This window comes from Mytilus edulis, chromosome 11, assembly GCF_963676685.1.
Source record: "Mytilus edulis chromosome 11, xbMytEdul2.2, whole genome shotgun sequence".
In the NCBI taxonomy this organism is placed as follows: Eukaryota; Metazoa; Mollusca; class Bivalvia; order Mytilida; family Mytilidae; genus Mytilus; species Mytilus edulis.
Window position 1 is genome coordinate 18,090,433 of NC_092354.1, and position 18,943 is coordinate 18,109,375.

Genomic DNA, 18,943 nt, shown 5'->3' on the forward strand with positions numbered 1-18,943 from the left:
TTTACTTCTATCATCGATGTTTTGAAATTTATTTTGAATTAAATCTTCATATCTATTTTTCATTTTTAACTTTATATCGTTTTTTATTTTATTTACATCTTTTATGTCCTTACAAGTAGAAAGAATATTAAGGTCAACGTTAGTCTCTTTAACAATATTTTTAGCATATGTATACCATGAGTAAGTTCCTGTCAAATCTAGAGACTGTGCTAGAGAAAAAGCTTCCTTTAACAATGAATTAATATTATTATTAACAACTATAGGTCACCGCACGGCATTCAACAATGAGCAAAGCCCATACCGCATAGTCAGCTATAAAAGGCCCCGATAAGAGTGTTTTTTGCAATTGTGCAAACGAGCTTTTGATAGGAACCTGGTGAAGAACTTTGATGCCAATGATGGAGTTAGTAGTTGGTGGTTTCTATGGAACGCCATAACTGTCTTGTTATGACCATTATATGAAGGTAAATGCACATCATATAATGACAAGTGAACATCATATAAAGGTAAATGCACATCATATAATGACAAGTGAACATCATATAAAGGTAAATGCACATCATATAATGACAAGTGAACATCATATAAAGGTAAATGCACATCATATAATGAAAATGGTTATAACAAGACAGTTTTGGCGTTCCACAGGTTTCGGCAAAATCTTATATGGAGGTCTGCTTTATGATTTTTCTCCATGTTTCGGTGCATAGAGCCACAGTCGTGACTTTTCTCTGACCATGATAGTAACTTAACAGGAAAAGACACCATTTTCCAGCTTTAAAATAAAATATTTTGAGTCATATTTTACTATTTATGAAATCAAAAGCACATGTCTTATACATGTAAGACTAACAAGAATGTGTTCCCCAGTACACGGATGCCCAAGCCGCATTATCATTTTCTATGTTCTGTGGACCGTGAAAATGGGGGAGGGGTCTCTAATTTGGCATTAAAATTAGAAAGATCATATCACAGGGAAATTACCTTGACCAAAAACTTGAACTTGAAGCAGGACAGACGGACGAACGCACAGACCAGAAAGCATAATGTCCATAAACGGGGCATACTAATGAGGCATAAAAACAGGCAAAATGAAGTACCTTCAGTTTGTAATGTGCTATCATAACATAGTAGATGTGTTTGAATTAAAAAGTGTCAAATAAAGACCGATTTGTATGCACTTCTATTCTTTCTTTTTTTTTAATCAAAAGCCTCTTCGGATCCCCTTGAAACTGAAAAATCTGACTCCCCGAGCGACACTTTATTTGTATTTTTAAAACCAATGCATTTTAAGTAAGAAACTGGTAATTGTTGAATTCCATGATAGGAATTCAATTTTATATAAATGATACGGGGGGAAGTCGTCTAAAGTAGTTTTTTCCCAGAAATGTGCATATGAAGCCTCAAAATCTGCAACACGGAAAACTAAGGAGAGGTGTTTGAAAAAACGGAGCACTAAAAACGACTGCTTCTGCTTGCAGAAAATAGATTATGTCTCAGTTCCGTCCGTGCAATACACTATATTGCAATTCATGATACTAAGTGATTCATGATAATATGGTACTAAGAATTCTAAAAAATATTCATGATAATATGGTACTAAGCATTCTAAAAAGAGAAATGTTCGATACTTGATCTTACTTTAATAGTTTTTCTTCGCTTCGAAATTGCCACCCCTCGTCATAGCCGACACCCCCGCATGTGGCGTTCTACACGGTGATGAATATAATATAAATAATTTTATACCAAAAAAAAAAAAAAAAATGCTCCTGTTCTGATACGTCGAGCGACAGATATTTAGTTTTGATTTGGTTTGATATTTCAAATACTTTTTTCTCAGCTGATTGAGGGTTTAACAATTTTTCGATTTACTGATAAGCCCTAACACAAATCTAAATCTTTTTTTCAGAGATTGACAGCATTCGGATGTACTGTCAGAGCTGATTTTTGCCAGTTATTGTTTGACCAAGTATAAACGTTAGAAACACGGATCCTAGGCTCACACCGAACAACAAGCAATAAAGGGCCCCGAAATTACTAGTGTAAAACCATTCAAGCGGGAAAACCAACGGTCTAATCTATATTTATAATATAAAAAAAAAAAAACAACGAGAAATACGTATGAACCTCATACACAGACGACAACATATTTGTTACTTTACTAACTATTTTCTTGAAAAGACTGATGCTAAAAATTAATTGAAAATATGCTACAGACTCGGTATTTCGTCTAGGCACGTTCTTTGTTCCTGGATTATTCCTCAATTATTACTCGATTTATTTCACTTGACTGGGCGGAGTATAACCGATTCGCTCACAATAAACCAGTCCATCTACAGGGGCGGATCCATGATTTTGGAAATGGGGGGCGAAGTATGAAAACTTTGCCGAGCGTAGCGAGGCGAAATTTTTTTGGACCTTTTTTTTGGTTGAAAAACATAAAATAAGTGTAAACGATGCACTTTTGTTTATGGTTCCTGACGTGGGGCATATATATTTTATAGTTAAATTGTACGCGTTTGACATTTTGATACCGTATTCTCCCCATTAAATGTCGATCATTAAATGATTGGATGGATTCAAAGCAATATATTTTCCATCCAAAGCAATATACATGTATTTGATGTGGGACTTGTAAGTAAAAAATGGACATGGAAAATTCTCGTCTGTCGTATTTTTAGTTAGCGTAACCTCACATATTTCTTGTTGTAAATAAGATATTCGCCGGGCTATTATATGAAATTTACAATACGACCGACACGAGTTAAGAAAGACAAACAACAATTTGTATCCAAATGTATGGTTGAAATGTTTCACCCAACAGGTAAAGTGACGGGTTCCAAACCAACCAAAAGATACGAATTAGTCTGAAATGGCAACGAATTTATGAATGACGATCGACAAATGGGGTCATTAAGGCCAAACCTAGCAATAATATTCGTGCATTGTAAGTTGTATATATGTATCCCATGAAGAGCCTCTCTATATATGCCTTTTCCTAACTGTGACGTTGCATGTATTGTTACCGAACAGGCGATATATATGCAACCGTTGCCAAACCTAAAAAAAAAGACCGTTGGCATTTTGAAAGGAGCACAGAAAGCCTAATTATAGGCTCTATGGCATAGTAAGGGTTAATTCTTCGATTAATTATTCTATAAATATTCATCTTGTACAACACATTTGGATTTTTTGAAGTACAGTCCTTTATGATTTTGCAGCGATAAAACAAGACTCACGATGCTCAAGTTACGGGCAATATTTGTCGGATTTGTAGCAGTTCTAGTTGGAGGTTTGTAACAATAATATGTAAGAACTTTATTGTGCAATGTTTTAAGGGCCATTTTGAGGCTATATTTTTACTACGTTCACTGCCACGCAGGGGCCACTTTTGGGCCATTGTTTTTTTTTACTCTGATGCTATAGAATGATCATTGTCCGTGCCTCTTTGAGATGCACAAAGAGCGCCAAATTATTTAAATACTGTATTTTTGGGGAAAGGTTCGTATACTAACTACGCAACTGAAAAATAGTTCATCAATAAGATAATATATTTTTCTGATAAATCAAATTATGCTATTAATATGTCTCTTATATACATAATTTTTTTTTCATTCTCTCAAACATAAGTTAAGCAATGATGATTTAGTTCGCTTTCATTATTGTCCATTTTTTTTCTTTACTAAGTTAGGACTGTATTTGCTAGCCATGGAATGCTATGGACAAAGGTTTTTGACAGTTGAGTTACCCTTGAAGTTCTCAAGGCCGTTTCAATTGATTTTTCTTTTAATTTACCAGGCGCCGAGCTTGAATCCACGACTTCGTGTTGAAAAATCTTTTAGAACGTAATATTATCCATGTAATTTATCTTATATAAGAGATACACGAAACGGCTGGCACATGTAGAGCAGTATCTGCTCGCCTATCTGTTTTTCGGAATAGGGCTTTCGTTACTCAGTCTTCAGTTTTCAAGTTAATTAGTTTCGTTTTTTAAAAACTCCTTTGCTCGGAATTAAATTCTCTTCGTGCCCTTTCGCAATATGGAAACATTAGAATCTGTCCCTTGTGAGCGTTTTTATATTCACCTGCTCTTGACATGGTATGTTGTAGCATGTTCGGCATGTTCCTGTTCGGGTGAATAGCTCCTGTAAAATTTAGCGCCGAAATGTAAAAGATGTTTTTAATTAGCAAGCGATATAAAAGTAAAGAAGATGTCAAACACGACATTGGTTACTTTTTAAGAATTAAAATAAAAAGAAGATGTGGTATTATTGCCAATGAGACAATTCTCCATCCAAGTCAAAATGTATAAACATTTTAAAAATTAAAGATCAGCAAGGTACAACGCACCCAAAAAATGACTCGTGTCAAACCATTCAAACAGGAAAACCAATGTTTCGAACTATATAAGAAAAACAAGAAACGAGAAACATCTATAAACAACACCAACAAACGACAACCACATCACAACCCTTGGGTTGACCTGTTGGTATTTGGTTGTGTGTCTTTCATCTATATAAATCGAGAAACGAGAAACAGTTTAAAACACTTATGAACTACATAAACAGACAACAACCACTGCAATTCACTTGTTATGTATATATTTTAAGATAGAATGACAAGACGTTTTTACAATCTGTGACAGAGTGTTTTTTCCCGCCGCTTCGGTCAAAAAGGAATTTACATAGAGAAGTTCGAGTAATCGTTCTTTCAACATTTTTTTTCCTTTTAATAATGAATATTGTATATAAATGATTGATTGTATTGCTTGACCCGTAAGCTTATGGGTGTAATTTTGCAATAAAGATTATATAATAATATATAATAATTATAATAATACAATGTAACCACCTTATTTAAAGGGGTAAGGGTTAAAATCAGTTAGTACTTATCTGCCCTGATGCCCTTACAATCATATGGTTATGTTTTTTTCAGAAACAAGTGCCTGTGGACGTCAAAATGCTAATGTTAGTCACAACAGCACACATGTCAGTACGTGAAGCTAACCTCGATCAATGAAATTTATAATTTAACACAATGAGAATGTTTACCATAAGAGAAGTACTCGTTAGAATTATGCATTTATCGTTTAGTTTAGTTAATTTAATATTTTATACGGAAAACAATTGTTTTTTTCTATTATTTGAGAAATTATGAAGAACAACTAACACTGTTTCTGCTGCACACACACACACACAATAAATAAAATTGCCATTGCCTAAAGTTTTATAACAATTTGTTTAAAACTTAAGATACACTGTTTTGAAAATGTAAGCATTTATTTTTATCCATGTCAGAAGACAGACTAGGATCATGTTTGCAGCAGTTATTCAAGGCTTTAGATAAGGGAGAAGCTTTGGTACCAATTAAAACATTTAATCCTGCTGATATTGTTTGCACCTGTCCTAAGTCAGGAATCTGTGTCGTTCGTTTATGTGGTTCATAAGTGTTTTTCATTTCTTGTTTTTTATATAGATTAGACCATTGTTTTTTCCGTTTGAATGGTTTTACACTTGTAATTTTTTTGGGCCCTTTATAGCTTGCTGTTCGGTGTGAGCCAAGGCTCCGTATTGAAGACCGTACTTATGTTTATTGTGAATTGGATGGAGAGTTAGGGAGCTACCATTTGATTTTTATGGGGGGGGGGGGCTAGGATGTTCTTACACTAAAAATTGTACGATAAAAAAACAAAACATATCGTAAGCTATACTGAATTGTTTATATCATACGAATATGTTTTGTTTGATTGCATTTTTTGTCATATATATAAGGGGAGATAAATCAGAAGATGTATACTTGCATACTCGAATGTGGTATGAATTAAACTATTATGTCTTGTTAGGGAGCTACCATTTGATTTTTATGGGGGGGGGGGGGGGGCTAGGATGAAAAATTTTGTCCTGCATTTTTTTTTTAGCTGTAATCTCTGTCCTGCCTTTTTATTTTTCACTCTGTTCGATCCTGCATTTTTTTTTTAGTTTATCCTGACTTTTCTTTACCTAAATTGTCGTCCTGACTTTTTTTTGTTGCAAGTGTCTCATCCTACCTTTTTTTTTTTTTAACTCAAAACTCCTGTCCTGCCTATTTTTTTCAAATTTCATCCTAGCCCCCCCCCTAAAAATCAAATGGTAGCTCCTTTATCTTATTTGCACTTAAACAACTGTAATATCTTCCTATATCTATTTAAGAATTGAATGCTCTTTTTTGTAAATTTATTGGGGTGTAAAAGCGTTGATCGAAGCTTCATACTAAAAATGTGCGCCCTGTCAACGCTTTTACAACCCTATAAAGTTACAAAAAAGGCATTCAATACTTATAATTACATCTTTACCTATAGGATCATGAAAACACGCCTTTTATCAAGTTTTTATTTCATTTACCTGTGCACTTTATTGTGGGACCTCGTGTCATCATGAATGAACAGTTGCATTGTGTAATGCAATTGATTAAGGAATATCAAGAGATTGCTAGTTAGCCAATCAGAATAACGTATTATAATGAAACATACATCTAATGTAATTATTGACATTTAAAGACAAAATTATGTATAAAGATTAGCACACAGTTCTTAGATTTTCTAGTTTTATTGTGGGTGAAAGTCAAAGCTAGACTATAAAACGTTGGGCGATTCAACAACACGAATTATATTTTTTTTCACTATTTTTCGTCATTTGAAGACTTCAAGTAAAACTTCTTCAGCAAACACTTAAAAGTTTTGCTGATGTTAAACCATACACTATTGTATTTTCCTCACATTTATATATATAGTGTTTAATGCAATGCGATATACTGTACATGTAACAATTTAAGCTTGTAAAACATTTTACTATCTTAATCTTTATAACTCTTTTTACCATATACAAGGATGTTCGCTACTATGTTTAAAAAAAAACCAAGCTTTTATAAGACTGTTATAAATTAGTAGTAAATACTGTATATATATAAAAAAAGAAACTTAAAAACCAGAAAAAAAATAAGTGTTCCTGTCCTTGTTTTCGGAATATAGGTAATTGAAAATTCGGCAAGAAATAATTCTCTCTAGACTTTTCATACATTTAACATTGGCACCACTCTTATTCTTTTTTTTTTAAGGATTTACAAATGTGGAATTTACAAAAATGTTTGCACCTGTCCTAAGTCAGGAATCTGATGTACAGTAGTTGTCGTTTGTTTATGTAATTTATACGTGTTTCTCGTTTTTCGTTTTTTATATAGATTAGAGCGTTGGTTTTCCCGTTTGAATAGTTTTACACTTAACTAGTAATTTTGGGACCCTTTATAACTTTTTGTTCGGTGTGAGCCAAGGCTCCGTGTTGATGGCCGTACATTGACCTATAATGGTTTACTTTTATAAATTGTTATTTGGATGGAGAGTTGTCTCATTGACACTCACACTACATCCTCCTATATATCTATTTGAACAATATGATATATATGTCGTTTACATTTTATTATTTTGTACAGGTTATTACTTGTACAAAAACTTTGTAAGAGTAATTACTTGTATGATGCAATCATACAAGTTATGACTAGTACAAATATATTTGTACCATATATTTGTACCAGTAATTACTTGTACAATTTCTGTGGAGAAAAAGATAATAACTTGTACAACACAATATCTTTGAGTTATATTTGTTTTTTTTTCGAAAAATTACTTTGCCTTCAAAAACTCCTTTTTTTGGTTTGTAAGTCTGGATTATTTTTGTCATTTGTTTCTTTGTTTTTTTTTACTTATTTCTTTGTTTGGTTATTTTTTCTTATCGTTTGGCGTAAATTTTTTTTTATTATCAATCTATATTGAGTTTGTTTTTTTTTCTTCATTTTTTTTCCAACTTTGAACATGTATGAGTATTATTTTTTAAATGTTAGAAGAATACAGACAAACGACGGACGCAATGTAACACCATAAGCTAACATGACTTTTTTTTAGCAAATTTAGCTAAACAGCGTGTTGCTACATACGGACTAATGGTGCAAAGTGACAATTGCCCCCCTATTTTGTATTTATTTTCGGCAATATTCAGCAAAACTTCTTTGATATGTCTACACAGCTACTTTTGCATAGGTACTATTTCTGTACCAAAAATATGTAGTACTGGAAGTCTACTTTTAATATTCAGTACTATTTTGTTACTTAAGAGTTATTGTAATATAATAGGTACCTGTATTTTACAGTACTTGATTTGTACTTGAAATTTAAGTACTACAGATTTTTGATTGCACGGTTACATTTTCAGCATTTTGAAAGTTTGTCTTTTTCAATTCTCTTAAAGTTATGATGTTCAAACCTGGAATATTGTGATCATTTTTGGTATTTTTTTGTACCAATATTTTAAGTACAAATCAAGTACTGGAAAATACAAGTACCTAAATATTACAATAATTCTAAAGTAGAGAAATTGTACTAAATATTAAAAGTAAATTTCCAGTACTACAGATTTTCAGTACAGAAATAGTACAAAAAAAGTACCTATGCAAAAGTAGCTGTGTACAGTCCATCGGACCTCTGTCTACTCTTTGCACTGGTATTATAACATTGTCTTCAATTTCCAAAACTTTTAATCATCTTTTAGAATTTGCTGTTTTAAGCAATGGGTAGAGTTCACCACTAACAGTACCATTATACATAATTCCGTCTCCTTTGCGAATGAGTTTTTCAATTTTTGCTACATTCAAAATACCAGATTGCCGTAAGACATATCTCTGAAGTGCTGTCTTTTTGTAACTTAATTTGACTTCCTTTAAATTACAAATATTCTCTCATGTATTTTAACATGTGAATATCGAATAATTAGAAGAGTTTCGTCAAGTTAATTATGTCATCATGACATTATTTGCTACACTGTTTTCCATTTTTACACTTTCACTGTGTATCATCAATACACCGGATATAGGTACTAAAGAAGCAGGCATGGTCGATTTTGACCTTACACGATAACGAAAATCTTTGTTTTGTTTTATCAACATTCAGTGAACATACATGTATCTCAACATTTAAAATTCCTGCTCCTAAATAATTTTCGCATCGGTTTTTTCCTATTTATAAAACAACTTTGATATTTTAATAAAAACAATTAACTTGTACATGTGCAAATAGTTCTTAATGTCAACACCAACTTTCAATTTCGATACAGTTTTCGAGACATTTACATGTTTTATCTGAAAGAAAGCTAATACTGGGCAAAAGTCATAGTTACCAATCAGAAACCTACCTGTGATTACTCATTCCTTGAAACATTTTGGATAATAAACGAGTATTAACACCGTACACACTTCTTTTTGGAATAAAATATCGAAAAATAAGATATGTATGAAAGATATCAATGCCAATTATCGAAGCAGCTATACTTATTACAAACACACAGTGGCCTTCTATCAGAAAAGATATGCAATGAATGTAGAATTATATCAAATGAGACGATCACCAACTTCTTTGACAAGTATTTGCACATGTTTTAGTAATAAACTTATGAGACATCTCTAATCATCAACCTACGATCAAATCATTTTTTGAAACAACAATTATGTTAAGATTGAAGTACACATTGATATTATGCGAACAAAACGAAGATTTTTGTTACCGTATAAGGCAAAAATCGTTAACGCCCGCTTGGTTAGTACCTATATCCGCTGTACTGATGATACACGATGACTTTAGTTTTGACTTTTTTGAGGTTTTGCTCATATATTTGTTATACAAAAAGTAGAAACATGTTGAAAGTTCATACCTTTAGGTTTTAGTCATCAATTGTTTCTTTAAAGTAAAACGATTTGTTGGGAACATCAAATAGGCCAAGGTAGAATAATGATTTGGACAAGTTATTATCATTTTCTCATTAGAAATTGTACGAGTAATTACTTTACAATTGTATTTGTACAAGTAATAACGTGTATGATGGCACCATACACTTAATTACTCTTACAAAGTTTTTGTACAAGTAATAACCTGTACAAAATAATAACATGTACACGACATATACATATTTGTAATAAAATTACGAAAAGAAAAGCAGTGCTTAGCGGCGAAAATAAATTTGGAAAAACCAGAGGATTTCGACTACCTGACAAATTCAAAAACAAGAGGGGTACGTGTGCTTAAATTAAGATCCATTTTGTTTTTCTGTTTCAGCATGCAGACAAGGCTGGATAAGTAAAGGTTCTGGTAAACTAAAGTATTGTTACTATATTTCTGCCGTTGGGGATGTCAAATCACAAACTAAAGCCACGGTATGTATGTTAGTGATTTCATATGTGAATAATTAAATTTTGGATGTAACATGTCTTCTGATTGGCTAAAGGTCACTTGTATATCAGCGAACATATATTAATGTGTCATGTTACCGCGAAGTCATCATTTTTTTTCAGGATTATTTATTAACTCTTAAAAAATAGAGTTTATAATTAGAATATTTAAAAATTGAATACTTCATTTTGTAACTCCATTGGAGTGTAAAAGCGTTGACCGAAGTACTTCATTCTAAAAATGTGCGCACGGTTAACGCTTTTACCACCCTTTGAAGTTACAAAAAGAAGCATTCAATACTTAACTTATAATTACATTTTTAAGCTAGGATCACGAAAACACGATTTCTATAAAGCTTTTTTTTAATTTACCTGTGCACTTTATTGGGAACCTTGTGTCATAATGAATGCATTTTATTGTGTAATGTAATCAAGGAAAAACGCGAAATGTGCAGTTAGCCAATTAGAATAACGTATTACAATGAAACATACAGATCTGTACATCTAATGTTATTATAAGGAATTGAACTTGTGACAATGACTTCTATTTATATTTAATTTGATCTGATACATTAAAATGATTATTAAAAAAATCAGATTTATAAGATAATCTCTCCAGAAAGTCATTTACAAAATACTACTTATAGTAACTGCTATGAAATTTATATGTTACAGCACAAATGTTCATTTAAATGCAAAAAAATACGCCATTGGTGACATTCCCCATTTCTATTCTCAATGGTCGTTTCAAAAGTTAGTGGGTAAATTTACTGTTCGTACATCCAAACGAAAATAACATTACGTCAGTGGTTGAATTTTCATTAATAAGATAAGATAAGATAAGATATTTTTATTCCAATTAAAGGCTCAATGAAGACCAAAAGCAATTTATTACAATGATTTTCATAATTGTTACAATAATAGCTGTGGAATGACATAAATCTAAAATGTGAATTTAACTTTTAATATGACATTTCCCACCAAATATCATACATAAAACATAAGCATAAACGATGTATTTAAAGTTGATTATGCAAAAACAATTCAACAAATAAACTCTGTAGAGCTCTTATCCGAGATGTTGGTGTAAACTTTTGAAAATATTACCTAGAATGCAATAAAGTCTGAAACGGTGAATTATATTGCTTAGTTCATAGTTTGTGCAAAGTCGAAGTATGAGTTGAGAATTTTCAAAATGATATCTCCAGTTAAAAAAAGTTCGATTGTTATCAAATTCATAGTTTATTTTCATTTTAGGCAGCATGCACACAAAAGAACGGGATGTTGTTTTTCCCTTCTGATTCTTATGAATCTAGAGAGTTTAAAAAATATGTTAAAAGCAATCAGGTACGTATAAAAATATATAAATAACACATAACTGAGAGGGTGATAGAGCAGATTGTCACCCCGAGAAAACATTGTCAACCGCGGCGAAGCCAAGGTTGACAATACTTTTTCGAGGGGTATCAATCTGCTCAACCACCCTCTCAACTATGTGTTATTTAATTTATTATACTGAATGTCCTATCATTATTGTCTTTTACAGATTAATTGTTTTTCAGGAGTACTTTCTATTACGTCACTTACATATCAACGTTACAGGTATTATAAAAAACAGCAACAGTTAAGCAATATGTTTTTTTTTTATTTTGACAGTCAAAAAAAAAAAAAGTTCTAAGCAAAAAACGTAGAACTAAAGCTTTGTATTTAATTACTTGATGTAAATTCGATTCATTTTTCTATAAATTGTCGATTTTTGATTGGTCTTGACGAGGAAAAAAATGTCACCCTCTCAGCCATGTGATAGAGTAAATTAAAACCCCTCGGATTAGCCAATCAAAATATGGCATTTTAACGTGAAGTATAATAAAACAAATCATTTGATCAATACTAATTTTCCATGCCGGCTTAGTCTGTTTCTTTTATATCTTGAGTAAAATTTGCACCTGTCCTAAGTCAGGAATCTGATGTACAGTAGTTGTCGTTTGTTTATGTAATATATACGTGTTTCTCGTTTCTCGTTTTGTTTATATAGATTAGACCGTTGGTTTTTCCGTTTGAATGGTTTTACACTAGTAATTTTTTGGCCCTTTATAGCTTGTTGTTCGGTGTGAGCCAAGGCTCCGTGTTGAAGGCCGTACTTTAACCTATAATGGTTTACTTTTTAAATTGTTATTTGTATGGAGAGTTGTCTCATTGGCACTCACACCACATCTTCCTATATCTATATATAGTCGGTGGATTACAGCCGATTTCAATGAGTGTGTAGGCAAAGGTAATATCTTGGGTTAGCTTGCTTGCTAGCTGCACACGATCTATAGACTGATGGCAACAAGAAAATGTCTTGAAGACAGGGTTGTCCCGCTCGGCGCTTATTTCCATTTTCGATGGAACTCCCAAATTTTTACACAGTTGTTAGTCCATATCATGATAAATAAAAAATGTTGTAAATGAGGCCCCTCGTTGATTTGTTTTTTTCCAAGTGATTCTGCAATATCAGTTGGGAATCTAGAGAGTTTAAAAGATATGTTAATAGCAATCAGGTACGTATAACAAAACAGACTGTCGTGGATGGGGCCCCTTATGGGTGTCCAAGTAACCCTATAAACAGCAAGCTATAAGGGGCCCCTAAAATTACTAGGGTAAAACCATTCAAACTAGAAAAACCAAAGGTCTTATCTATATAAAACACGAGAAATGAGAAACACTTATGAACAACGTCAATAAACAACAACTACTGAACATCAGATTCCTGACTTAGGACAGGTACAAACAATTCACCCTTATCTGAAACAATAATGTAACATCAGAACATAGATGATGCCTATTTTCTTCAATTAAAGATATCTACTCCTTTTTACTGGACATCTGGACATAAAGACAACTACCAATGGACTTGGGGTGTTGACCCGTTTAAGTACCCATTTCAGGCCCCTAATTGGGCCGAAGGACAACCTGACGGGGCTCTTAAAGGAGAATGCATAGCAGTCCAAACACAAGGTGCAATGATGGATGATCAGCCATGTGGAAATAAATACAACTATATTTGTAAGTCAAGAACATAGACTTAGGGATTCAAACTTTGTTATTAGAATACAGTGTACTTTAGATTATCTACAAGTCACGAACATACATGTTTGTAGGCCTAAGGATTCAAACGATGTTATTACAATGTATAGAATACAATGTACACTTGATTGGAAATAAAAGATATTATTATATTATTATTTATTTATATTCTTAAAACAGATATGGCCAAACAAAAAATGTATGTGTTAAGGTAAATTCATGGTATAGCGCCATCTTGGACTGTACAATCGCAGTCCACAATCGGTCTAGGTATTTTTCCCAAATCTGCAAATTAGGATACATAATTTGCAATTTATTGGTTAGACTGTTAATTCATTTAAAGAAAACTTATAATTAAATGGTTATTCTAATATGACGTTCTTCTTTAGCTTTGTGTACAAAGCCGTGTTCTAATTCGAATAGAACACGTGATTGACGTCATAATTGAAAATAAAACGTCAAATGAATTTTGAACAACGCCAGAGATCAAAATTGACATTTTTGTTGGTGTTGCTCTCTAGGAAATTAAATAAAAACATTCTAAAAGTAAGTTTAAATGTTTCTGTTCATTTTTTATTGATAAACTGTTGATTTTTCTATATCGTTTTTGTTCATGAAATCAAAATGGCGACATTTCGAGCGTTTACTATAGGTCCGCTTCGAAGTACAAAAGTTCATAATATTCCTATTAGAATCGAAATAATTCTATCATGCCATGCTCTATGCTGATTTTAACATGGGTAGGCATTATATTTGTAAACATTTAATACCTCGCTCACGCTCGGTATTAAGATATTAACAAATATAATGCCTAGCCATGTTAAAATGATCATAGAGCATGGCATGAAAGAATTATTTCTTAAATTGTATTATTCAAAATATTCAAACAAATATCAAATTTTGAGTTTTTTAGATTTTTCTTTTTAACTAAGTCATGTAAGGGAAGATAACTCTTTTATCAAAAAAATATACTGGACTGATAATTTTTTTTAATGTTTACTTCTAGCAAGAAAACAAGGTCGATGACACCATTTTTCTTTTTATTATCTTAAAACATATTATAAGACCTATCTTCTCAAATTTATTTTAAAATTCAATATCATAGATTTCTTTTTATGAACACGAATGTGCTTTTCATGAACAATCTAACCAATTTTAAGCAATTTTCAACGACTCATAGCTTGCAAAATAGAACGTAACGAATACTTTAATTATATTTTTGAAGAAAAAAAAACCATAGTTAAATCTTCATTTTGACGAAGTATAAGAAAATTCGATCTAGCTCAAGAAATATATACCGAAGAGACAGCCTCAACTGTACACCTTCTTTAGTTTGTGTTCTTAAAAAGAAATCTATGACATTGAATAAAAAAAAAATACTAAAAAGTTAGTCCTGACACAATATAGAAAAATGAAGATACATAGTGAATTGTTTGTGCTTAAAATATTCATCGACCGAAGGACACAGATGAAAAAAAGTCAGAGTACGATTTCCATCTATGAGCTAAATGAGTACTTATAGTAGGATTACAAGAGTATCTAATGACAAAAAAAACCTTCAAAACAAGAAAGGGACAACATAATGTATGGTTTAATCACAAAAGAGGAAGGAACACAATCTGTTGTTGTTACATTGTATGTGTGACGTCATGACGTCATAAATCTAAATTTAGCAAGATTTTTTTATATACATATGAATAGAAACAGCGTCAATATACGGAAAAAGACCCGACTACAGATACGAAAAATATCCCTTGAAACACGTGATCATAATATCCAATGAAAATAGTAAAATGCTACACCATAAGTAATATTGAATTTTTTTTTTCATTAATTAGTTTGATTTCTAATACATTATAATAGTTTAATATTGTATTAGTATTTTATTATTGAGTTTGTGCCATATTTGTTATTTTTATTTCGTTTAAGAATATTGTAACTTTTATTTTCCTAAGACACCCATCTATATATCCTTACTTTAGGATTACGTTCGTTAACCTCACTTAGCACTAAGTCTTATCCTAAGACCATCACAAGACATGTTTTAGTCCTAGGACAGATTCTTTCACACGGCTCCTGCTCATCTTAATTTTAAAGTATTTTTAATCTTAATTCGGTTGACTGAAGATAAGATAAATAAAATAAATTGAATGATTGTTCAAAGTAACGGTTTATAATTTTCTTGCGGTATTTTTTTTATTTCCATAACAAATAATTATGAATAAGTGTAATCAAATTTTAACTGATATAATCTTCCATACTGATACAAGAAAATTAGGACTTTACAGATACAACACCAGTCCCGTACACAATGTCAGCGTTTGTCTTAGGAAGTTAATATAACGGTGCAATCTGATTGGTCAAATTCATCAGGTTACCTGTTTATTTATACTAGTTACCAGAAACCAGAAAAATGTGACCAATGGGATTGCGCAGTTTTATTTACTTCCTAAGTAAACCGGAAGTTTTGGAAGTACAAATTCAATGGTCTTGAAAAAGGTCAATAATTCTCATCTCAAGTGTGTTATTCTGTTTGGGGGGTATTCTCAAGGTACGTGAAAGTTGTTTTTAGTATAAAGATAAATCAATTACCGACAGACTGGTGTATGTTTATTCGTAAGAGGGACAAGGGAAAGTAATAAAATATTGGTCTAAGCGAACACATTGAAAATTTCCGTTAGCTATTTTGTGTTTTTTTCGTACGGGTATAGATAGTAAACACCATATTGACCGAAGCAAGTGCCTGTGGGTATAGCAGTACAACATAAGAATGAAGTTTTTTTCGTTACACATTCTAAATACAACCCCACCAGTCCGGTATACATTGTCAAAGCTTGTCTCGTTTCATATTCTTAATACAACCTCACCAGTCCCGTACACATTGTGAAAGCTTGTCTCGTTTCATATTCTTAATACCACCAGTCCCGTACACGATTCCAAAGCTTGTCTCGTTACATATTCTAAATACAACCCTACCATTCCCGTATACATTGTCAAAGATTGCCTCGTTACATATTCTAAATACAACCCTACCAGTCCCGTATAAATTGTCAAAGCTTGTCCCGTTACATAGTTATACTAATTCAACCCTACAAGTCCCGTATACACTGTAAAAGCTTGTCTCGTTACATATTCTAAATACAATCACATCACTCCCGAACACAATGTCAAATAGTTATCAAAAGTACCAGGATTATAATCTAGTACGCCAGACGCGCGTTTCGTCTACGTAAGACTCATCAGTGACGCTCAAATCGAAATATTGATAAAGCCAAACATGTACAAAGTTGAAGAGCATTGAGGATCCAATATTCCAAAAAGTTGTGCCAAATACGGCTAAGGTAATCTATGCCTGGAATAAGCTTGTCTCGTTACATATTCTAAATATAACCACACCAGTCCCGTACACAATGTCAAAGCTTGTCTCGTTACATATTCTGAATACAACCACACCAGTCCGGTAATAGGTCAGTGAACTCAAATCGGAAGACCCGAGGTCAATCACTTGAATGTATGGTTGTGGAAAAATAATGATTTCAAATACATAAGGGGAGAAAATTCCTATAAGGGTTAACCAAAACACTTTAACTGAAATAGGTTGAAGTTGTGCCTTATTGTAAACAGTTATTTGGCAAACTCATTATATCATTAACTGTAACAGTTTCTTTTGAATAACGATAACAAGCAAAATTCAATAGCATGACCTTGACCTTTGACTTTGACCTCAATTTCCTTCAAATGGACCAAGGACTTTATATGAAAAGACTGTAGGCCTCTACGACTTATACCGTATGAATTTATCCAACATATCGCCTATCTTAAATTTTCAAAGGGAAATAACTCCCATAAGATGTTTTCCGATCACTCCAGTCAAAATTAATCAAATCATTCTTAAGAGTAGACGAACAATTTGGTGAAAACAGTTTATTTAAATCTTTTACCGTTTTAGAGATATAGCGATAACAAGAAAAGGTGGACGCGGGGAGATAACTCCTATAAGAAAAAGTGTTCGGTCACACAGGGTGAGTTTTGAAACCCCCATTACTGTACAACATCATTGTCTAAACATCCATTCGATATGTTGTAAAACAAAACAAAACATCAAAGACGGCAGAAGAAAAAAAAATTAGTCTGAAGAAAAACAAAAGGTCTTTCCACGAAAAGTGGACAGACCTTATTAGTATCTTTTAATTCTGAACCGGTGTTTTGATTAAATTAAAATGGGAGAATTCTGTCTTTGGGTTACATCGGATACGTTGGAGGAACATTCCACTTGCGATGCCGTTATTTCATTAGCTGGTCGATACGTATAGAAGCTTCATAGGAAGATTCCATTTTATCTGTCGTGCTGATGAAGCAGACCTTGATCGGCTTCGGTGTACATTTTATCTGATTTATATGTTCAGAGGCGTCTCAGTTTTTTTCACATTTAAATTTAAGGTTTAGTTTGCTTGATGGGAATGGATTATATAAATATGTGAAATATCATGAGTGAACGTTACGTCTTAGAAGATCTATTTTTTTCTCAGAAATAATATATATACAATACATGCTATATATTTAAAGGCGTGTTTTATTTTCTTTCAACATGTTTAAGGTTGAATTCAACCAATAACCTGGTTAAGAGTAAAACTAAAAAAACACGTTTCAACACAAAATAAAACGGATTAACCAAAAAAAAACTAAAACAAAAAATTAACTTAATTAAAACAGATAGCTTTGCAAAAAAATAAAAATTTGTATTATAGAAGACAACAAATTTAAACTAGTTATTCAATAATAAAATGTATTCCGTTTCTAGGACGCTTCTAGTTCTACATCTTTCAATAATGAATGTTTTTATAAAAAGTTGAGCACACTACAAGCTTATCATGAAAACGTGGTTCCCTTTAATACATATTCATGCACAAATTTCAAAACACATTTTCAACTAGAGAGAAGAACTTTTGTGATTTTCTTGGATTTTGTGTAATAGAACTCGAACCTACCAAATTAATATCGTGGTAAATCAACTACTTCTGTAAAACAATCCAGTTCTTGTGATATTGTGATATCTTGCAAATCAAAAAACTAGGAAGAGTAATGTGAATCGATTTAATATTAACAAAAGTTCTGTTCACAATGTTGTTACCCGTGTCTGTTATTTATAGTAAATAGGACAAACGGACCGTATTCCACTAACTTTTTTAAACATAAAACTGAGAATGGAAATAGGGAACATGTTAAAGAGATAACAACCCGACCAAAGAACAGAAAACAGCCGAAGGCCACATGCGGTCTTCAACGCAGCAAGAAAATCCCGCATCCGGAGGCGGCCCTCAGCTCACCCCTAATTAAAATGTGTACTAGTTCAGTGAAAATGGACGTCGCACTTAACTTAAAAAAATATGAATGAAATAAAATTGAAAAAAACCCATACAAGTCTAACAAAGGCCAGAGGCTTCTGACTTTGAGGTGGGGTGAACCATGTTTTGTGAGATTTCAATTCTCCCTTATACCTCTAGCAAAAACTCAGTTTGAAAGAAGTCCGAGTCAGATGTCAAAAACAGGCAACAAAAGAAACTAAGCAAAATGACAATGATACATAAATCAACAAAGGACTACTAACCGTTACTGACATGCCATATCC

The 18,943-nt window shown here is 32.4% G+C and overlaps 1 protein-coding gene across 2 annotated transcripts; it reads left to right on the plus strand.

The window, feature by feature from the left end:
• Positions 1 to 3,054: 3,054 nt before the first annotated feature.
• LOC139495261 (lithostathine-2-like) lies at positions 3,055 to 13,469 on the plus strand. Of its 2 annotated transcripts, XM_071283536.1 has the most exons (5): positions 3,058 to 3,292; positions 4,936 to 4,992; positions 10,133 to 10,230; positions 11,503 to 11,592; positions 13,089 to 13,469. In XM_071283536.1, exons 1-5 carry the CDS (start codon positions 3,241 to 3,243, stop codon positions 13,308 to 13,310), a joined length of 519 nt encoding a protein of 172 aa, XP_071139637.1. In that variant the 5' UTR covers positions 3,058 to 3,240; the 3' UTR covers positions 13,311 to 13,469. The 2 variants fall into 2 exon arrangements, with proteins under 2 accessions (XP_071139639.1, XP_071139637.1); XM_071283538.1 differs by lacking the exon at positions 11,503 to 11,592 and having other exon boundaries at positions 3,055 to 3,292.
• The last annotated feature ends 5,474 nt before the right edge of the window (positions 13,470 to 18,943 follow it).